The sequence below is a fragment of the Oratosquilla oratoria genome, chromosome 19 (assembly GCF_046742065.1).
Source record: "Oratosquilla oratoria isolate Oo_2021 chromosome 19, ASM4674206v1, whole genome shotgun sequence".
Classification (NCBI taxonomy): Eukaryota; Metazoa; Arthropoda; class Malacostraca; order Stomatopoda; family Squillidae; genus Oratosquilla; species Oratosquilla oratoria.
The window spans coordinates 15,505,403-15,529,402 of NC_134795.1; the positions used below are offsets into that span (position 1 = coordinate 15,505,403).

Genomic DNA, 24,000 nt, shown 5'->3' on the forward strand with positions numbered 1-24,000 from the left:
TCCAGCCAAAAACCAGAGCCTCCTCCAGATCACGAGAGAATCACCGCAGCCAATCGGAAGCTAGCATTCTGCCCGGGGTAAGCACAAGATCACGGGAGAACCCCCGCAGCCAATCACAAGCTAGCATTCTGCCCGGGCCTAGCCGCTTGAGCCGCGTAGCAGACAGAGGTCACCCCCGCCGCCCGAGATCAGGCGAAACGTCCTATGAGCCAATCAGAGCCCGGCATTCCACCCGCTCTGGGTCGACTGAACCATTCGACCGAGTATAAAAAGCCTCCCGCTTAGCAACCTTCTTAACTTGCCTCTAGACCTTCAAGACCAGAACATCGCCTCTACACCAATGAAGTCCTTCTCACCCTGAGGAAGCCTCTTATCGAGGTGAAAAAACTCCGAAGTTTTAGGTGTCGTTGTCAACAGTTTTTTACATGCTGTTACATATTTAATAGAAACCATCGGCATTCTCCAGCGCCTTTCTTTTCACATTCACCATGGATGATTTCGTTCATAAGCTGAATGAAGTTGATAGGAAGTCCTTCCTTAAACTTAAGAAGATACAACTGAAAATAGTTAAATCTATTAGCGCAGTTGATTTTAATCAAAATTGTCTCCGTGAGAACCTGTGCCCTAGAAATGTATATATATATACATATATGTGTGTGTGTGTGTGTGTGTGTGTGTGTGTGTGTGTGTGTGTGTGTGTGTGTGTGTGTGTGTGTGTGTGTTTGTGTGTGTATGTGTGTGTATACACACATGTAAGTGAACCTAAAAACAGATCATTCCTAAAGCTATTGTTTTCAAGCTCGTGTAATCCTTGGAATTCTTGAACTGATCTTGACCTTTTCAGACGGCCGATCGATCCCATTGCCCAAGAATGAAAGTCACACAGCGGGATCCTTCCTCCCTCCCTCCCTCATTCACTCACTCATTCATTCACTCATTCACTCACTCCCTCATTCACTCATTCACTCCCTCCCTCATTCACTCCCTCACTCACTCCCTCATTCACTCCCTCACTCCCTCATTCATTCACTCCCTCATTCACTCACTCACGCCCTCCCTCATTCACTCACTCACACCCTCCCTCATTCACTCACTCACGCCCTCCCTCATTCACTCATTCACTCTCTCATTCACTCAATCCCTCTCTCATTCACTCACTTCCTCATTCAATACCTCCCTCATTCACTCACTCCCTCATTCACTCACTCACTCCCTCATTCACTCACTCACTCCCTCTCTCATTCACTCACTCACTCACTCCCTCATTCACTCCCTCCGTCCCTCATTCACTCCCTGCGTCCCTCATTCACTCCCGTTCATCGAGATATCTTGTAACTCTTCAACAATGTAAGGAGAGGGGGTGGGGGGGGTGGGGGCTCGTAGGGCTTAATGAAATCATCTGACGGCAGACTGAGAAAGAAACATAAAACAATCTCTACCATCTACAGTTAAAGAACTGAACAGGAACGCCTATCAGCAGCGAAACACCCCTACGGACCAGAGTTGCACATCACTGAAAGAACCCCGTTCACTTACCCACACATTAAATCTCTTCTTTTCCGCCTTCGTTGCATTGTCCACAAGGATGGAAGCGCTTGTCAACATACGCTGAGGAGGTCCTCCCCACCACCTTCCTGATGGAGGTGTGGGGGAGGAGGAGGAGGGGGGGAGTTGGTTTAGGGCCCGGGGACCTGGATGTCCACGTCTTAATCCAAGTATCCACTCAACAGTTATTTGTTATCGCATCTGGATACGTCCACTGACCAGGGCTGGTAATCCTTTCGACTGTCACCATAAGAACTGATAACATGTCTGTACCATCAGCGTCCAGCTTAAGACCATAAAGACTCCTCCTCCTCCTCCTCCTCCTCCTCCTCCTCTTCCTCCTCCTCTTCCTCCTCCTCCCCCTCCTCCTCCTCCTCCTCCTCCTCCTCCTCCTCCTCCTCCTCCTCCTCCTCTCCTCTTCTCCTTCTCCTCCTCCTCCTCCTCCTCCTCCTCCTCCTCCTCCTCCCCCTCCTCCTCCCCTTCCTCCTCCTCCTCCTCCTCCTCCTCCTTCTCCTCCTCCTCCTCCTCCCCCTCCTCCTCTTCATTCTCTTTGTCCTCATGTTGCTGTTGGTCCTCCTCCTCCTCATCTTTGTCCTCATTTTCCTCTTCCTTATCCTCCTTCCCCTCGTCCCTTCTTCATCCTCGTCCTTCTCCTTCCTCTTCCTTCTTCTTCCTCCTCTTTCCCACTCACCCCTTCTTTTCCTCTCACTCCTCCTCTTTCTTCTTTCCCTCCTCCTCCTCCACTCTCATATTCCTTGTCCTTCTCGTCATTTTGGCCCTTCCTCCTCCTTAATCTCCTCGTCATCCATTATCTCCTACTCTTCCTTTATCTCCTCCTATTCCTCCTCCTGCTCTTCCTCCTCGTCCTCCTCTCTTCCATCTGCTCGTTCTGCTCTTCTTTTATATCCGTCTATTTCTCCTCGTCTTGTTTCTCTTTCTCATACTCTTCTTCTTCCTGCTTCTCCCCTTCCTTTTCCTCCTCTTTCTCCTCCTACATCATCTTCTACTCCTCTTCCTTCATTTTCTCCTCTTTCACCTCCTCTTCCTCCTCCTTTTTTCCTCATTCTCCTTCTTTTATTCTTCTTTCTCGTCCTCCTTCTGTTCGTTCTACTCCTACTCCTACCGCTCCTCCTCCTACTCCTCCTTCTACACCTTCTTCTACTCCTCTTCCTCCTCCTCCTCTTCCCTCTTTTTCTCCTCTTTCACCTCCTCTTCCTCTTCCTCTTGTCCTCATTCTCCTCCTTTTATTTTTCTTTCTCGTCCTCCTCCTGTTCGTTCTACTCCTACCCCTCCACCTCCTTCTTCTCCTCCTCCTCCTCCTCCTCCTCCTCCTCCTCCTCCTCCTCCTCCTCCTCCTCCTCCTCCTCCTCCTCCTCCTCCTCCTCCTCCTCCTCCTCAACCTCCTCTTCCTCCTCCTCCTCCTCCTCCTCCTCCTCCTCCTCCTCCTCCTCCTCCTCCTGGAGCCACTCGCCGTCGTCGTCGTCCGTCGCTGTCGCCGCGCTCCTCGTAGCTGTCAGCGGACAGGTTCCCCCATCTGCGCCTCCTTCAGGCAGACGCCGTGTCCCGGGCCAATGGACGGCTCTATTTTCTTCAAACCGGATCCAATAAAGACTTACAGCTTGGCTGACGTCACCATCTACTTGTAGCTTACAGCCACCAAATCCTTTTTGATCCAGGGAGCGAGTTATGTAATAAGATCTTAAAGTCAAATAATTATCTCGATTTTGTAATAAGAAAGGGAGTGCTATAAAATAATTAATCTGTGTTGGTGAAAAGATTATTTGTCCGGTAAAAACTTTATAATGAAAATACAAGTGTTTTCTGGATGATATTTTCATTTATTAGTTAGTTTATTTAATTATCACTAATTAGTTTAATTTAGTTACCCATTTATTTGTTTAATTAACTTATCTATTTGCATATTTATCTATCGTTAATCTATCCACTCATTTGTCTGTTTTCTTTTTCATAACAGGACGATGGGTCATGCCTTGTCGGAACTGCAGCATTAGGAGCAGCTGTGACTGGAGCGTTGCAGCTTGGCAACCCTACAGCTGCACACACGCTGTCTTGTCCCCAGCTGTTCTCGGCACTTGCCTCAGAAACAGGAAGGTGAGTCATGAACGGTTCGTCCTTATCCTGGTATACAGCTGAATTAAATCATTTGACGACAAACATAATACATCTAAAGCGGCCCATATACGATCAATTATATTGCGCAATTTCATTGTCAATACTCTGAATTGACAATTAAATTGACCGTGTATGAGCGATATATCGTCCATACACGGTCAATTTAATTGTCAATTCAGAGTATTGACAATGAAATTGCGCAATATAATTGATCGTGTATGGGCCGCTTAACACAAGCTGACCAACCAACCAAAAAATCTGGAAATATATTTAGGTCGCTAGATAATTTCTACACATTTACTAGGTAAAGTTGTTTATGTCGTAAATTTACTATGTAAACAGAGACATTTGTTACAACTTCACATTTAACCTTTTTTATTTATTTGTTAAATTTGTTTTCACTTTAAAAGACACGTATGCTAAATCTACTACGCATACCTAGACACTTACTAGAGCTACTAGAGCTATCTAGAAGACAAACATGCGTTTTAATGTCGTAGATTCACGACCTGAATGGCGCTTTTATGGCCAGATAGACTCATTCATATCGTAGATCTACGATGTGGACAAACTGGTCGGTGCGGCTCTCGAGAGGAGAACTAAACGCATTTGTTTACATTGAGAACCTAGGATATAAATTACTTATGACATAATACTCATTGGTATAATAAATATACAACATAAACACGTTTGTTGCAGCTATCTGGTAGACACTAGCCCATTTCTAAGTGTTGGTATGAATATGGTCTGTCGGTAGCGTTGTGTCTTGTATATACAATCATGATTCGGGTTAACGATCGCGAACTCTCGCTGTCAGGAGTCTAGGACAAACTTTTTAGCGTGGAAATTAATCAACCATGTCCTTGGTCCAACTAGCTGGCGGTAGAGTTCGAACTGCCGTCATCTTGGCCTACCGCAAGTAGCGACGCTCTAAGCCGCTCAGCCAGAGAGCATCCCTATATACATACATACATACATACATACATACATACATACATACATATATATATATTGATGATGATGATGATGATGGAGAACATAAACACAGGGGAAGGCTCGGAACCCTAAACACTAACGTTTCCTTTAAGGTAAAAGTAAATGAATAAGTGAATAATGAAATAGATAAATTCATGAAAATAAAGCACCAATTATAGGGCATACGTATAGCCAAATGTTAGCAGCAGGAAGACAGAGGGGAAGGTGTTGAGATAGCTATAGGATTAAGTGGACACTACGCACCGCACTTTGCATCAGTCCCTTGACGTCTAGAGGGTGTTTGTCTTATCTGAATGAAATCGCCTGGTGACAGGGGCAATGGACAGACGAGTTGAATATAGACGATGAGGGGATTAATCCTTTCTAGATTTGACATCGAGGTCTCCTGCCGCCCAAGGTCTGATCCTCGAATCCCCAATTAATCTTCGAAATCTAATCCTCCTCTGCTGTTTGCTCCACTCTATTTCCCTCGGCTGCAGGTTCTCGGTCTTCTACCGTTGTCATCATCACAATCATCAGTCATCATCATTGTTCACAACCATTACCACCACTGCCAGGCATCACCACCACGTCCACGACGGCGACCATAACCATCATCACCACCATCACCACCACCATCACCATCACCATCACCTTCACCTTCACAACCACTACCACTACCGCCAGCTATTACCACCACGTCCACGAAGACGACGACCACAACCACCACCACCACCACCACCACCACCACCACCACCACCACCACCACCACCACCACCACCACCACCACCACCACCACCATCACCACCACCACCACCATCACCATCACCATCACCATCACCATCACCTTCACCTTCACAACCACTACCACTACCGCCAGCTATTACCACCACGTCCACGAAGACGACGACCACCACCACCACCACCACCACCACCACCACCACCACCACCACCACCACCACCACCACCACCACCACCACCACCACCACCACCACCACCACCATCACCACCATCACCATCACCATCAATAACAACAACAACAACTACGACTGCCACCAATAACAACAACAACAACAACTACGACCGCCACGGTAACAAACACACAAACAAAGCCAGCCCTTCTCCTATTGTATGTACACCCCGACTCTAATATACTAAAGCCTTGTGTGGTAGAAAAATTACCCCCTCAGCCCTGGGTTCCCACCTAGGTCTGGGTTACCCACAACACAGTGTGACAGACTGCAACTACCTCCCTAACCAACTCACTAACTAGCTAACAAAAACTAACCAACGAACTACTTCCAGCTCCTGTTCATCGGGGATAGTACCAACAGGGGGATGCTCTACGAGCTCCTTCGGCGTGTCAACGGGTCCTCCTTGACTCAGTGGGACAAGACCCACGACCTCCGCGTCCTTCCCAATGTGAACCGCGACTCGACGTCCTTCGCCTTCGCCTACTATCCCAAGTTCTGGCTCCCGTCCAACCAGAGACCCGTCTTCGACAACACCTTCTACAGGCTACTCCTGAAGTGAGTGTTACAGTTGCTTGTTTTGTTTGGGGGTACTGGCTGACGATGGGCACCCCCTCGCCCGTCTCTATACACCATCAACGTACTTCCATCTGGAAATGCGACCCGGGGGGTGAGGGTCGGTACCTACTCTCCGGAAGGAGTTTAAGATTTCCGTTTTCATCACTTTTTTTTTAATTTTTATTTTTTACTTTTTTCATATTAAAATGGCAGGCAATCAGCGACTGCTCACCTGCTGGTGCTCCTCCTTCTCCTAGCAGGTGACTCGAGAAACGGTCTCGCGTTCGCACGGCACCGAAAACAGAACATTCCTATTTGTTTAATCACGCCTCACAGGAGACCAATATACTCTCCCACATTTATTGAGTCTCCTTTTAACAGTCTTTTCTTTGGTCATTTGCGTTGTTCTTCACTAAACAAGTCAAATACTTTCTTTTGAACCAGAGATATTACCTGCTTGCAATGCTCTTGTGAGACAAACGTCGGAGTGAATCATCTCCCCGTATCTCTAAGACCGTTTTCTGTTAACCATGACTACTTTTCCTCTTATTTTTTTTTTACATCACGAGAACTGGCAACCGGCGACAACTCCCATTCTTTCTTCAATTGATAACATGGAAACGGTTCCATATTAACATATCATAGACAACCGTCTAACGTTTCTTCCTGGAAAGTTCTATGGAAGAGGCTGAGGACCGTCACTAGGTACTGTGAGTTTGAGGATTTCCAATCAAGGAAACTCGAAGCAACAGTTATTCTTCTTAAGAACATAAAAACACAAGAACGGGGGAGACTGCAAGAGACCATAAGGCCTAAGCTAGGCAGTTCCATGTCGCTTACCACCTGTAATCCCTATCCATAAAGTTATCTAATCTATTAAAAAACAACCAATTGTTTCAGCGGTCGGTACATGGTTACTAAGTCTATTCCATTCCTTATCCACTCTGTTGGTAAACCAGTTCCTCTTTAGTTTTATAAGGTCTGTCGGACCGTTCTTCGTTTTTTTTTTTTTTTTTTTTTTTTTGTATAATTTTCACATTCTTTAGTGGGTTTGGCCACAGTATCATATTTCCCCTAACTGTCCAGAGAGAGGCGGCAAAGAGAACTTTTATATTGGTGACAACATCTATCAATTCAAAGGAAATATAGATAACATGTGTCTTATTATCATCAGATAATCGTTGACGAAGATAGGAGAGAGGTGGTAAGTGGCTGTTTAGATCAACGTCATAAAAAAGGAAGGGTTAATTGTCAGTCGTAAATCATTTTAACCTCGAGTGTATGATAAGATCAAATGACACATTTAGGTTGGCCGTAACAAGTGATGGAGGCGGTTTCGGCCCCTCCTGTGACGGAGGCGCCCTTGATATATTTTATTCTGGCTATTCTGGCTAGGTTTACATAGAGGAAGGCCACTGTAATGCCTGGAGGGATTACAACAATTCTGGTATACCATATATGTACACACACACACACACACACACACACACACACACACACACACACACACACACACACACACACACACACACACACACACACACACACACACACAAATACACACACACACACACACAGTTATATATATCTTTATATATATGTATATATATATATATATATATATATATATATATATATATGTGTGTGTGTATGTGTATGTGCGTGTGTGTGTATTTGTATGTGTGTGTGTGTGTGTGTGTGTGTGTGTGTGTTTGTATATTCGTCAGCCTCTAAAGAGGAAAAACGCAAAATTAAACAAATTATCAAGAGGAACATCAAGCCAATCAACCCAGAGAAAATGCATAACATAGTAATGTATTAGAAAAAAAAGCCACCTCCTGCTTAAGAACAGCCACGACAAAGATAGTAAGAAACTTCAGAAGTCACTTTGTTATCTATAGGTTCAAATGTACCCGAGGGAACTGCCAAGCCCTAGTTACCACCTATACTGGCATGACGACAATGAAGTTATACCGTCGCCTTCCATATCACCTTACATCAGGAGACACCCCTCCCCCCAAAAAAAAAAAAAAAAAAAATTCAGAGAATAACAGTAGCCATGGCAAGAAACATCCAAGATGAAAACACCGAGATTTTGGAAATATGTACAAAAGATAGGCGCCATTCCATCTTAGAAGCATTGTATATCATAGAGTTAAGCCCAAACCTAAACATACAAGCAGATGACCTCAAGGCACTCTCAAGCATGCGACAAAACGCCACAAACCCAAACATACGACAAAAAACACTAGAAACCCAAGTATGGGACAAAACGCCACAAATCTAAGCACGCGACATTACGTCACAACCTGAAGCCTAAGGCTTTCCCAACCATGCGACAATTCGCCACTACCCTAGTTACCAGGTGACCTCCCCCAGTGAAGAGCAAGTATGAACACAAACATATGAAATAAAATATCGTCACACAATTAACCGGGAACATTCTTACAGTGACCATAGAGAAAGCATATCCAAGGCTACTGAAGAAGGGTCTTGTACCCGAAATCCCGATCTAGTAAAAATTACTACTTATAATGAGATCATAAACTTCCCTTTCAAGAAGAATAAGACCACAATAAGGCATATGAAAAATACCTTTAAAGAATAATGATCGCACAACTAGTCATCACTTTCAGTAAAATATGCATAAGAGAAAATATCCTCCCTATATACACCATTAATATCTATATCTACACCTAGATCTATATCTATCTATCTATCCATCTATATATATATATATATATATATATATATATATATATATATATTGACTATATATATATATATATATATATATATACATATATATATACGGACATCGGCACCATATATAGATTTTATTCTGGCTAATGCCAAACGACTTTATTCAGTTTATATTATTGTGTTAAAAGGCTTAACCACCTCGATGACCTGACCCGTGCAGTCCATCGTCATTCGAACGTTGAGAGACGTGTGACAGCCAACGTTGTCATCCTGTGACCGATAGAGGTGTGGCGGGGTGAGAAAGGGGTGTGGCCGGGAGACAATGACGTAATGGCGTTGGCCACGCCCACATAGAGGTGTGAGGAGTCACCCGGAGCGTCCGCGATGGATGAGGCCTTGGGTGGCCCCGCAAGAAAGGTTCGACAACTCTCCGCTAATTAATTTGGACGTCCCTTCCCACGCCGTGGTCCTTTCCGGGGCTTTGCGGCGCGGAGACCCGGCCTTGGAAGGGTTGAGAATTGATAACGAAAGCTTAAGGGAACTGGGAAAGATCACAGGAAGGTGTGACGTTGGTAATAGGATGGGCATTCCAGGCGTTGTCCTGTCGCAGGGCAGGACGAATAACCATATTCTAACTTAACTTAGACAGGAGGTTCGTATATAATCTAGACTACAGATGTTCTCAAACTGGGGTTTATAATAAGTTTTCCCTAGGGTACTTATATGACTGAAGTTTAATACTGTTTATCAGTAAACTAACTAAACTTTCATTCGTGCATGTGTAGTATCATTGTGAATCGCTTTGGATGGTAATGCTTCTTCTCAAGGAAGTCATTATAATTTGTACCATTTTATAGTATCCACTGTAGTACCAGTGCATGTTGAATTAGTCTTCATATATTGTTGTTCTATATTCGGTGGCAGATGAATGGGGGTACTTGAAAAAAAAATTGAGAACCTCTTGTTTAGAGTGACTCGATAGAGTTTTTGAGAAAGATCTGTATCAAAATGCATCGGGTTTTCTTCAACAGGGAAATTTGAGAAGGTCCTGTGACATTAACACTAGTAGTCACTTTGAGTGATTTTCCTCAAGGGGATTTACTCATTTTATTCAACCCCTCACCATGCAGGTGAATTGAATAGGCTGGCGGCTGTCGGAACTACATACATATCAGAGCAAGATTCCACAAACTTTTCCGACCCCCTAAAGGCTTATTCACACACGTCAGTGCCGTATCAGTGACGCGTCCGCTCAGTGCTTCAGTGTCAGTGAAAAAAAATATCGTCACTTTGAATTCGACCACACCCTGCAGTCAGGTCTAAGCAGTCCAGCACCTCCTAACTAAAATCTTATTACTAGAAAGATATGTATGCATACATATATATGTAAACATAGCTTCACAGGCTAAGAGACGCTGTATTAAAGGATCCGTTTGACCTGTTGGGTCAATTCTACAAAGTTGGGAGGCGACAACAGAAATCTTAATCAGTCTACTCAATCGACAGTAAGCAAGTCGGAACTGTTGGTGTATTAATTTTATCAGAATACACAAACCCATTTTGAGAATATCATACACACATATATGTACATATATATATATATATATATTATATATATATAATACACATATATATATATTTTTATATGTGTGTGTGTGTGTGTGTGTGTGTGTGTGTACACACACACACACACACACACACACACACACACACACACACACACACACACACACACACACACACACACACACACACACACTCACTCACTCACTCACTCATACTCGCACAGATATGGTTCTACTTGGGAGTGTAGCTATGCTTCCTCTTTTCTTTCGATCCCCTTCTCAAACATTTTCTTCAACCTTCTCCAGTTTCTTCCGTTTTCTATTTCCCCCACTCGACATTCCCTCCCTGAGATCCCATACCTCCTCTCCAGCTTCTGGACAACCTATCGTCTCCAGTCGTCCCTGAGATTATCTATCACCTCTCTATCCAAGTGCCCGTGCCTTCCTCCATCTATCTCGCACCTCACATCAACCCGTCGGCCGTCCATCCATCAAACCCATCACCCCACGGAGCATCCGCTGGCCTCAGCTGACTCGCCGTGGAATATCTCTTCCATTCATCAGCTGACCGGGAAGAGCGTCGGGGGTTTTGGTGAATATGCATGAATGGAGCAAGGGGACGTGGAAGACGGATGGAAGGACACGACCGAACGTGATTTCTGGTCGGAATTAATCAAGCGGGCCGATGGCCGTTCCTCGGTTAGTACATCAAGGAGTGAAGCAACTAATTGGATAGCCCGACAGCCCCCCCCTGACCAGGCGGGGAGGCGACCTGACGTCGGTCTTAAAAAAAAAAAAAAAAAAAGGCTACTGCTGCAACTGACAGCGCTTTTTCCTACTAGGGGTTTCTCACTTACCACTGTGTGGGAGTGGGGTGGTGAGTTTTTAGTGGGGATACATTCCAGAAGGAAGTAGAAGTACCTCCCCTATTAAAAACTCTCCCCGTATGCTCGAACTGGCCCCTCCTACACCAAGAACTCACTCGGGCCAAGCAAATCTTAACAAACAACGGTTGACAATAGTCAAGCATGACGGAGAACATTTCTTCAAGTATCTTACGCCTCGATAGGAGCATATACAGCTATAAGAGAGATGAAACCTAAGGTGTGGTACAGATTCACCAACATCATACGCTCATTAACCAAAGTAAATTCTATGCTGCAGTTCGTTAGATATGTCTACAGGTACTTCTGCAAAGAGAGATCCGTCTCTCAGGCCCAACCAGGAGTAGGTGTAGCCCTTGCCACTGATCTCGCCGGTGCCTGGTCTCCTCACCTCAGAGAGAACCACGATATCCATTCTAGAACTCCTGAGCTAGAAAAAACTAGTCGGTCATCCTGGGAGAGGGAGAGAATGTTTAAGCGCCACGGTATCCATTCTAGGCCTCCTAAGCTAGAAAAACTAGTCGGTCATCCTGGGAGAGGGAGAGAATGTTTATAAGCGCCACGGTATCCATGCTAGGCCTCCTAGGCTAGAAAAAAACTAGTCGGTCATCCTGGGAGAGGGAGAGAAGGTTTAAGCGCCACGGTATCCATGCTAGGCCTCCTAGGCTAGAAAAAACTAGTCGGTCATCCAGGGAGAGAATGTTTATAAGCCCCCACACGGAGGGACCAAGCCTAGCTCGATGTGTTCTTGTTCCTCTTTTGCGACACCCCGGCAATGCACAGTGGGTTGAGTGGTTGTAACAAGTGCAGCTCGCAAGCCTACTCTCACAATAAGCGTCGTGTATGGATGCCTAATATATTTTAAGATTCGGCCTTCTACGGTCCCACCCACTGTCAACCTCAAGGAGGAGAGAATAAGCTTTGAGCATACATCTTTAACGTAAGAGTCGATGGTTTGTGGGAGACTACACGCATTCACCACCTTTGCACTAGGGGAGCCAACCGTGGACCATACGGTGTCGGCCCATGTGGTAGCTGCATGAATAAGGGCGTACCTGACTCAAAGATTCAAGTAAAGCAGCCGAACCGATTTGCCTCTATGAGCAAAGATAAACCACTAGTCCTGGGGTGAAAAAAGGCCCAAAGAGGGGCGTTGCTAGCCCCAGGGGAGCGTTGCTAGCCCCAGGGGGCCACCTCAGCGTAACCACAGTACTAGGATATCAATCAGTCTTTAGGACTCCCGTCTCCCGGCCCTACTTGGATGCCACGAGTGGCAAAAACGTGGGTTAGTGACCCATAATGGAATTGGACGCCCATTGACTCATAAAAAGTTTGTCTGCCCTTTCGATGGATTTTTTTTTTTTTTTTTTTTTTTTTTTTCATCTGAGTGTCCAATACATCCTTCTCACTGGCAGGAAATAATTGGGGGATCCAGGTTAGTCGCCGACAACCTGATATGTATACATATATGTGTACATACTGTATATGTACTGTACAAGTATTTGTATATGTACAGTGTATGTATACACACACACACACACACGCACACACACACACACACACACACACATTTGTATATATGTGTATGTATGTATATGTATGTATGTATGTATGTGTGTATGTATGTATGTATATATATATATATATGTATATGTATGAATGGAAAAGTGGCACCAGGTACGGAACAGGTTAAGCGAGTTTGGGCAAAACCTCTTCGCTTCACCTTGAAGTCAAATTTTGGTTTCCGAATTCGAGAGACCCGCGCGGCAGTGTCCCAAAGGGTCTGATGGCGAATCCAGAAAAGTTACGGAGATTCTTTAAGAAATCCATCAGGCCTAGAGACTTTGTAAAGGTATGACGTAATAGAAGTGGGTATGACGTCATCAACACGTCATTAAGAAGGTATGAATATTTTTTTGGATTTGGAAATGTTCGGTGGTTGTAAAGTACAACCAGATATTGGCGTCAAGTAAGGAGTAAGTCGTCTTTGTTGTATCAGTCCCCTAAAGGAGGAGGTGGGAGAGGGAGGGACAAGGGGGAAGGGGGTGGGGGGTAGAATAGGGGGAGGGGTGTTCTGTCATTTCCAGACGTCACTGGTAAGTACCACTTGGCTGATCCAGCGAGCAGGGGGGAGTGTTCTCCCCTCCTGGGTGTTGTTACCCTTTAGGGGTCATTTTCCTATTCTTTGTTTACACATTTCTCGACTCTTTCGCTGAGTTCTGTCTCTGTTGTCGTTTGTCTTATTTGGGTTCTTGCAGCTTTGTATCTGTTCGCTGGGTCGCGCTGTTGCCTCTACAGACACTTCTCAATCTTCGAACGAGTTACGTTCCGAACGGGCGCTCGTAACTTGAAATGCTCGTAAGAAGTTTTTGAGTATCGTTTTAAAAGTACTCAAATCTATATGCATAGGGAAGTATGATGTAAAGTCAGTATATGTTTTCTTATTATAAGCACACTAATGATACACAAAACAAAATTAATTGTAATACTGATATTCTGATGTTGGATATCTTACCTTTGAAACTGGTAAAGCAGAATTGAGTCGTCGTTCGTATGTCAGAAAGCTCGTATGTCGAATGTTCGTAAGGTGAGGTTCGTCTGTATTTTTTTTTAGCTACATAGGGGATTTTATTCGTCCGAATGAAGATGTCTAGTGGAAGGAAAAAAGTATTGTATGTCACTGTCGATAACCAGGGATTCTGTCCTTGAGGAAAATGTCCTACCAAAAAAGTAGAGTCATGGAGATGGTAGAGGAAGATTTCAAGAGGGAAAGTAGAAAGTGAGAGTAATCGGTATTTCTACTATGAGTAAATACAGTATTAGTAAAAAGAAAAGAAGAAGAAGAAGAAGATGAAGAAGATGAAGAAGATGAAGAAGAAGATGAAGAAGATGATGAAGAAGAAGAAGAAGATGAAGAAGAAGATGAAGATGAAGATGAAGATGAAGATGAAGATGAAGATGAAGAAGAAGACATATGGTCCGTAGTGGTGGGGTGGGGGGTCATTAAAATGATTAAAATAATGACTTCCTAAAACCTATGCTGTCGGTACCCAGCACGGAGTAGCCAGAACAAACGCGGAAAGTGTTCATATCAGTGAAAAGCTTAATCGTGATGGCTTTATCTCTTTCACAGCTTCTGAGGACGCTTTCCTCAACAGAATAAGATATCCCGGTGGCGGCTGGAATACATTGGGTGTAAAAAAAAAAAAAAAAAAAAAAAAAAAAAAAAAACCACCATCCAACATCAAAGATTTTCTAAAAGAAATACATAGGTTATTAATAGAACTGAAAGGAAAAAAAAAAAAAAAAAAAAATTCACCCTCCAACATCGAAGATTTTTTTCTTCAATAATTTTTCTTTTTGTGTGGCGATTTGGTCATAATTGTTCGTTTGTGTTGAATATAACCAATTTGAATATATTTCTTTTTACCCAATCATGACAAAGGGCTATTTTCTGTCTGAATGAAATCATCTGGTGTAGGAGAGACCAAAAGCACAATCGAAATAGACCCTTGATGGGCATAATTGATATAAAAATATTATATATATATTTTCGATATTATTTTCACTTTCTCTACTCCCTTATCATAGTAATAACAAACAAGAACTTGAGTTGGATAATTTAATCAAATAAGTATATTTCGACTCATTTAATTTAATCTTGTTACCTTATTCCTATTGTGGGCTTAAGTTCTTTTAATCGGCCTATACTTCCTTTGTTGTATATGTCTTCCTATATGCCGTCTCCTCTCTCTCTCTCTCTCTCTCTCTCTCTCTCTCTCTCTCTCTCTCTCTCTCTCTCTCTCTCTCTCTCTCTCACTCTCTATATATATATATATATATATATATATATATATATATATATATATATATAGATATAATATATATATATATACATATATATATATATATATTTGTAAAAGAGAGGGAATGATTCCTCCCTCCCCCTTCCCCCCTGCCAAATGCTGAATCAGCAAGGAACACTATTACACTCATCCCTTTCCCACTTCCCCCTCCCCTTCCCCTTCCCCCTACCCCCTTCCCCCTCCGGTCACTGCCCCGCCCTTTTGTAATGTTCTCATCCCCCCCCCCCCATCACGTCACTTGAGGGTGTCCACTTGGGTCGGGTGACCCTCCTCCTCCTCTTCCTTTTCTTTCTCCTCTTTCTTCTCTCTTCCTCTTCTATTTATTTTTTTACCCTCTAATTCGTTTTCTTTCTCTCTATTTCATCCTTCATCTTCCTTCTCCTTATCTAACCACCTTCTTCTTCTTCTTCTTCTTCTTCTTCTTCTCCTTCTCCTTCTCCTTCTCCTTCTTCTTCTTCTTCTTCTTCTTCTTCTTCTTCTTCTTCTTCTTCTTCTTCTTCTTCTTCTTCTTTTTCATCTTCTTTTTCATCTTCTTTTTCATCTTCTTTTTCATCTTCTTTTTCATCATCTTTTTCATCATCTTCTTCTTCTTCTTCTTCTTCTTCTTCTTTTTCATCTTCTTCTTCTTCTTCTTCTTCTTCTTCTTCTTCTTCTTCTTCTTCTTCTTCTTCTTCTTCTTCTTCTTCTTCTTCTTCTTCTTCTTCTTCTCCTTCTCCTTCTCCTTCTTCTTCTTCTTCAGATTGATTATGATGATGATATCATATTCTTCCTTCGGTACTAAACGCCTGTTTCCAGTATTTGATGAGAAAACCTTATCCAACACCAAAAGAGAATGACAAGAAATTTATGCCTTGATATTTTATCAAAGTCAGAGGGAGGAGAAAAACCCTGAACAGACATTGTATTACTAACTCTCCTACACACAAAATACTACATATTACATTTTTCATATCACATAAAGTTAAGACATGGAATTAAGTAACCTAAATATGAGGCATGAGGGAGGAGGGGAACATACTCTGGCGTCTCGTATTCTTGAATAGAATCGGTTGACTATTCATCCGGGAGCTGGAGAAGGATTTACAAGTTATCGTGAAGCCTTGAAGAGAGACAGTTGTCTTTATTCAGCCGAGGGGCTGCTGAAGGACATCCTACTTGTCCTGAAGTCTTGAAGAAGGAGAGGATGATCCGTCTGTCTCTACTCGTAGATAGATTGCTTTATCCTCTCTCTCTCTGGCGAACGCGTCCTTTTCATCCTCTTTTATAACCGCTGATGACGTCACAACTACGCAGTTATGCGGAGCGCCGGGTAGTCCTTATGTAAATGTCTCGAATGTCCGGCACGTGATTCCCTGATGGGTATCTCGTCCCTTCACTCTCACTCTTCTACACAATTTGCGTAGCATCATAAATTGTCCCAATCTATACATTAGCAACAATTTGTCAGTACAACCGAAACACAGTACAAGGTACATACACATATACATGATGTGACATTATTACAATACTTGTTTGCAGACACAAAACATCCTATCATATTCACGATAGGGCGTGACAATAATGATAATGATGATCATGATAATAATAATGAAAAATAATGATAGTAATAATGATGATATAGTAATAATAATAATAATGATGATGATGATGATTATGTTGATTATGATGATGATATTAATAGCATTGATAGTAATAATGATAATAATAATAATAGTAATAATAGTAATAATGATAATAATGATAATAATAAATAATAATAATGATAATAAATGATAATAATAATAATGATAATTAATAATAATAATAATTAATAATAATAATGATAGTAATAATAATAGTAATAATAATAGTAATAATAATAGTAATGATAATAGTAGTAGTAGTAGTAGTAGTAGTCAGCTCTTCATGTGTGAACAGATGAAGTTGATAGAAAGAGATCTTAGGCCCAGTCCGGAGACCGAGTGCCAGCCTCTCAGGGCTGCACCTGCTGATGGAGGTGAGGTTTTGACGGATTTTGAAAATGGGCAGCTTTGCTGTCCATACTGCAGGACCACCAGTGAGAGAAAGACCTACGTTTTTTATGTAAGAAATGAATAAATAGATGAAAAATAGATAATCAAATAAGTAGATAAATAGATAAGTAAATGAATAGATAAATGAATGAAAACAAACAAGTAAACAAACAAATAAAAAGAAAACAGATAAACGTAAAGGAACCATCGTTGAACGATACGAAGACCAAAATGTCCACATTTTCTATTTCCAAATGTTCCCGGAGTCGACATGACGTCATATCGTCTTCAGAATGCGTCCATAAATATAAAGTTGTTTGCTAGTTTCACAGATGCTATTCTTGTCTATATCATTGGATAGCTCTTATCATTTTGAGTATTTTGAACCCCATAAATATGTTACACAAATTGATAGCAACGTCAGTAGCGATTTTTTTTTTTATAATTAATTTTTTATTTTATCTATTTTTTGACGGGGGCTGCGATAGAGAATAGCACAACCGCACCTAACCTAACCTAATCTAATCTAACCTAACGAAACCTACCATAACCTAGCATAACCTATCCTAACCTAATAACCAAGCCTAACCTGACCCAACGTAACCTGATAATTACAAACATGTTTCTTAGAAGAAGAAAAAAAAAAGTCCAATCGTTTTCTATTCGTCGCCAGCTTCCTCGTCGATCGAAGCGTGGTAGAAAACTGAAAGAGGAATTTCCCTCGTATACCAGTCCGCTTCATCCTTTCCTTAACGTCTCTTTGCCTCCCCCCCAAAAAAATAACAACTGCAAACGTTACTATTAATCTGCGGTACTTATTTGTAAGGCTCAAAATATTTAGAATGAGAAGAGCTATCCAATGATACAGATTAGAACTGCATCTATGAGAGGCTGGCAAACAAGTTTAGAAATACCGTTTATTCAATGCTCTTAAACTTCAGATGTCTTTTCCTGCAGTTGAATATAGGATAATACTGTTGTACCAAGACATTTATAGAACGACGGAGAGAACATAGCGTTCTCATAAGAATGGGGACGAGGCTAGTGACGTCACATTACCGTAATCACAAAACGTCTGAGAAATTCGTGACGTCATGTCGACTCCCCAAACATGTCTGAAGATTTACCTATAAGAAAATTGTCATTTCGTGCTATGAAAAATGAATATATAAATAGACAAACAACTGACTGAATAGATAACTAGACGAATAGATAAGTACAATGATAAGTTGATTAATTGAGATAGATATATAGAATGAATAAATAGGTAGGTAAATGAATAGATGAATGAATAGACAATGTGTCACATATGAATTTTTGTGAGACGTCCAAGCGGCATGGCGCGGGACTCGAAAGCAACGATTTAGGGTCGGAGTGATTAGCGGGGAAGAGAAATACGAGTGGGATTAGATGGCATATGAAGAAGGGGAGGTTCCGTCATGGAGGGGTGACGGGAAGAGGAAGAGGAGGAGGAAAGAGAGGGAGGAAGAGGAAGGGAGAAGAACGAGAAGGGGAAGGGGGACTCAGAGTGAAATGAAAAGGGAAATTGAGGGACACGCAGAGGAAGAAAGAATGGGAAATATTGAATATTAGATAAAAGTGAATAAGGAGTAGATGAAAGAAAACGTAAAATGAAACAAAGAAAGTGGGAAAAGGAAGAGAAATAAAATATGATTAGATTTTAGTATTTGAGAAGCAGAATTCTTTAAGGGCAATATTGTAAATGAGAAATCAACTTTCTTTTTGTTTGGGAGTTGTGTAAGGTTATTAAGTCAATAGCCGGACAACTTAACACCGAATATTGCCAACATCGACAACATCATGTTAAGTTGATATGACCACAGGCAGACAACGCTGACGTTGTCAGCACAAATGATGTGAAAATTATGTTAATAACATTAATGCTGCCAACATTGTTATCCTTCCTCCTGTCCTCTTCTCCCTCCTTCTTCTGTAAGGAATATGGCCGAGGTAAGAAGAGACAGAAGAGAAGGAAGATGAAGAAGAGGAGAAAGAGAAGTTGAGAAGGAGGAGGAGGAGGTGGAGGTGGAGGAGGGGGAGGAGGAGGAGGAGGTGGAGGTGGAGGAGGAGGGGGAGGAGGTGGAGGAGGGGAAGGAGGTGAAGGTGGAGGAGGAGGTGGAGGTGGAGGTAGAGGTGGAGGTGATGAAAGAATAGAAGGAGAAAGAGAAGACGGAGTAAAACAAGGAGGAGGAGGAGGAGGAGAAAGAGGATAAACGAGGAGAGGGGAATGAGAATGAGAATAAGAAGAAGACAGAAGAGGAGGAGGAGGAGGAGGAGGAGGAGGAAGTGGAGCTGGAGGAGGAGGAGGTGGAACAAGGAGAGATGATAGAAAAACGAATAAAAACGAATAGGTAGAGGAGAAGAAGAAGAGAAAGAGAGAGAAAGGAAGATGGAGAACGAAGTAGAAAGAAGAAATCGGTAAGGAACTCGACAGCAATTCATAAGTGAGGGGAATGCGCTGGCTAACAGCGAGGAGGAACGAATAAAGGAGAGAGAACCAGATGAGAATGAAAGAGGGGAGGAGGAGGAGGAGGAAGAGGAGGAGGAGGAGGGGCAGGTGGAGGAGGAAGAACAGAAAGAGGGGAAGGAAATGTCAGCATGGGGGAAGAGAGATGTAAAGAGCGCGAGAGGTGGGCTAAGTAGAGGACTGTATTGTACTGTATTATATTTTATCTCGTTGTAGATAACCTTTGATTCTATCCTTGGTGACAATAACGCTTCGAAGAGGTGGAGTTATATGGAGTGGCGAAGGAGAGATTTAAGGAGGGCAGTAGAAAGGTGGGAGTACATTATTTTTTTTTCTCCAGTCATAAAAAAACTGCAGTGTAACTCTGGTCCATAAGGGTGCCATTGAAATCCCTGGACTGTTGACTGTACCGAAGTTATTTAATCAATATCCCATGTGTGGACAAACTGAAGAAGAAGGAAGAGGGGAGGAGGAGAGGAGGGGAGGAGGAGGGCGAGAAAAACATAAAGGCTAGAGAGGGTAGGAGGAGGCGAAAGAAGAGAGAACCAATGGGGAAGGGAGAACAGAGAAATATATATATATATATATGCATATATATATATATATATATATATATATATATATATATATATATATATAGAGAGAGAGAGAGAGAGGGAGAGAGAGAGGAAAGAAGAGGGGAAGAAGTGGGAGGATGGATAAGACAGCGAAGGAGGAGAAGAGAGAAGTAAAGAGGAATATAAAAGAGAGAGACAGAGAGAGAAAAGGAAAGGAGAGGGAGAGGAAGAGAAGGGAAGGAAAGGGGAGGGGAGGGGAGGGGAGGGAAGGGGAAATGGAGGGAAGGGGAAGTGGAGGGAAGGTAAGGGAAGGGAGGAGAGGAAGGAGGGAAGAAGAAGTAAAGAAAAAATAGAAAAATTATCAATAGGGTGAAAGATACCTGAAAAGAATAGTAAAAAAAACAAAAAAAAAAAAACGGATGAAAAAGAAGAGAGAGAAAAGGACAGAAGGAGAACGGAGAGAAGAGGAGGGTGGAGAGGGAGGATAAAGGAGGGGAGAGGAAAGAGGAAGAAGGAGATGAGGAGTGAGGAGGAGATGGTTGTAAATCTTATACCTTTAATCCATTTTGCTTTCTTGTACATGTAATTTATTTACCGCTAGTTGACTTTATTCACGTGAGAGGCAAAACCCCACCCCCATCCCACCTCCATGGGTCGAGAGGCCTTCCAAAGAACATAAGAATGGAGGATTTTGTAAGAGACCATAAGGCCTACACTAGGAAGTTCCATGTACCTTACCACCTATCATTCCTATCCATAAAGTTACCTCATCTTCTCATAAAACAACCAATTCTTTCAGCGCTCACTACTAAATGGTCACTAAGTCTATTCCATTCGTTCGATACTCTTTTGGTAAAACAGTTCTTGCCTGTGTCATTCTTAAACCTAAAGCCTAATGCAAGACCTGAGATGAAACTCTTTATATATTTTGCCCTGGACGTCGACTGGTGACTTTATTCAGCTGAGGTCGAAGAGAGAAATAAGAAGCATTTGATAAAGGAAAAAGAGAGGAGGAAAGGTGAAGAAGAAATTAAAGAGAAAGCTGAAGAGGAGGGGGGGAAGGAAGAAAGAAGAAGGAGGAAAATGGAAGAAGGATGACGAAAACCTCCATACTGTAAAGTACGAAGGATGCGTGTCCAGCTTCTTTCCTGTTAAATCAGGAGTGAGGCAAGGGTATGTCCTCAGCCCAACACTTTTCAACACCTTCATGGACTGTCGACCAATGTCGTTGCGGAAGGGTGGATGTCGTAAGGTGAAGGGTGGATGTCGTAAGGTGAAGGGTAGAGGTCGTAAGGTGAAGGGTGGGTGTCGTAAGGTGAAGGGTGGAGGTCGTAAGGTGAAGGGAAGAGGTAAGGTGAAGGGTGGAGGTCGTAAGGTGAAGACGTTGTCCTTCTTGCGAAGTCGTTGGAGGTCTTGATTGAGGCCCTCCAGTCACTACTCAGGGAGGCGAGACTGCTTGGAGTTGAGGTCTCCTAGACCAAGACCAAGGACCAGGAGTTTGGGGGGCTTACAGGATGACGCAGTTTCAGTCTGCCCATGCATGTAACGAGGACGCTGAAGCCTCGGAAAGCTTTGCATACCTTGGTAATGTAGCGCATAACAATGGTGGTTCATGTCATTTACTTCGAAGGATTGGCAACGCCCATATGTTTTGGACACGCTTAACCAGGGTATATGGCATTGTTGTTATTTACGCAGGACTAATATTTGAATCTTCAAGTCACCTGTGCTCCCTGTCTTGCTGTATGGCTGTGAGACATGGACATTGAATGTTGACTTGAAGAGGCGTCTCGATGTCTTTGGTACTAAGTGCCTTCGGAGATTCGTGGGGTGTCGTTGGAATGATTTCATATCAGACCAGAGACTGTACTGTGAGACTCAGTTAAGGCAGCCCGAAGGGATTTCTCCCCGTCTTCTCCTCTTATGCAATGGGGGGGACGGAGAGGGGGGTCACCGATTTAATGAAGCGGCCTTGCTGTGAATGTGCTGTGTCTTGCGAGCACTGCTTCTGACCCAGGGCAGTGGACAAGGTGCAGGGATGACCCGTCATCCAGGAGGTGCTAAGATGAGAGGGAGGGTGGAGGGGTGTAGAGTGTATTCAGGGATGGAATGGGTGGGAATGATTTTATGCCTTTTCCTTTTTGGCTACCTCCCTTGTAAGGGGGAAAAAGCCTTGGTATATGTATGTACCTTCAGCATAATTTCTGAACGTCGACTCCGGCTGTATGGGCATCATGTGGCACGCTTCCCTCATGATGTTGATCCTATTCAGCGTTGTCTCCACAAGAGACACAACCCTCGATGGAGGAGACGAAGAAGGGGACGACGCCCAAAGAAACCGTGGCTGGGACAAGTTGATCGAACCTGCCGAGAGTTGTTTGGAGTGGGATGGGAGGGTGTCTGCATGGAAGCTTGCTCGGAGGGGAGATCGTGGTTGGGACTGGCACCGGCGTGTGGGTGAAGCAACGCGCCCCCTGGCGTATTGTGCCCCCCGATTGATGATGAAAAGGAAAGGAAAAGGAAGAAGAGGAAGAAAAAGAGGAAGCGAGGTTCGAGGAAGTGGAGCATAGAAAGGAGGAAGAAGAAAGGGAAGAAGAGGAGGAAGAAAGGGAAAGGAAGGAAATGAAAGAAGAGGGAGGAGGAAAGGAAAGAAGAGGAAGAAAAAGAGAGGAAGGAGAGAGGTACAGAAGCAGGAGAAAGAGGAAGAGGGAAATGAAGAGGAAGAGGGGAAAAAGAGGAAGATAAGAAAGGAAGAGGCTGACGTCAGAAAAGGAGAATGTAAGAATAATAATAATAATAATAATAATAATAATAATAATAATGATAATAATAATAATAATAATAATAATAATAATAATAATAATTAATAATAATAAAAAAAATCATTGTGTAGCTTCAAATCCCCGGCCCTGATGTATCCTCCCACGGTCAGTCAGGCTGGCCCATGGCTTACTCGACAAAGGAGAAATCTAAAAAAGAAGAAGAAGAAGAAGAAGAAGGAGAAGGAGAGAGAGAGAGAGAGAGAGAGAGAGAGAGAGAGAGAGAGAGAGAGAGAGAGAGAGAGAGAGAGAAAGAGAGAGAGAGAGAGTTCTCTTTATTGGGCATCTCTAACATTCGAAACGATGCCCCAACATTATAAAGTGCCTGTAGCATCCGAGATTTTCTAGATTTCGTTTGAACAGAACAGTTTGGCGGCAGAAAGAACGAAATGCACAGAAGCGATCTCGACGTCCGGCGGAAAGGACGTCAAAATCGCGCAAACGGAAAATTGTGGACAACCAACGCGAAGAGGAAAACTCTGGAAAGAAGAAAGAAGAAGAAGGACGGGAGGCGAGGATGCTCGAGGAGGACCTGGAATGAGAACGAGGTGAAGACGAAGAGCGAGAGCGTCAAGGTTGACTACACAGGGGCGAGGGAGACTAGGGAGGGAGGGAGGGGAGGAAGGGTGGCAGAGAGGGGGAGGGAGGTAGGGAGGAAGGGAGACGAAGTAGGGGTCAGAGGGTACGCCTGAGGACAAGACAAGAATGGCAAAGGTTATGGAAGAATACATTATTGCCGTGGCAGTCGTCAAGAGGACAAGTGAGGGAAACCGCGATTTAGACGCAAAGGTTCCCCGTCATGGGAATGATATCGCGTGGCGGCAAGTACGGTGAATACTGAGGTCGTAAGGTGAAGGATGGATGTCGTAAGGTGAAGGGTGGAGGTCGTAAGGTGAAGGGTAGATGTCGTAAGGTGAAGGGTGG

At 43.2% G+C, this 24,000-nt stretch overlaps 1 protein-coding gene across 2 annotated transcripts in view; it reads left to right on the forward strand.

The window, feature by feature from the left end:
- LOC143035738 (uncharacterized) overlaps nt 1–24,000 on the forward strand; it is a 358,135-nt gene that overhangs the window by 307,554 nt on the left and 26,581 nt on the right. For both annotated transcript variants that reach the window (XM_076202648.1, XM_076202649.1), the window contains exons 18-19: nt 3,521–3,657; nt 5,959–6,182. In XM_076202648.1, the coding sequence (XP_076058763.1) occupies nt 3,521–3,657; nt 5,959–6,182 (361 nt within the window). The remainder of the gene's footprint in view (nt 1–3,520; nt 3,658–5,958; nt 6,183–24,000) is intronic.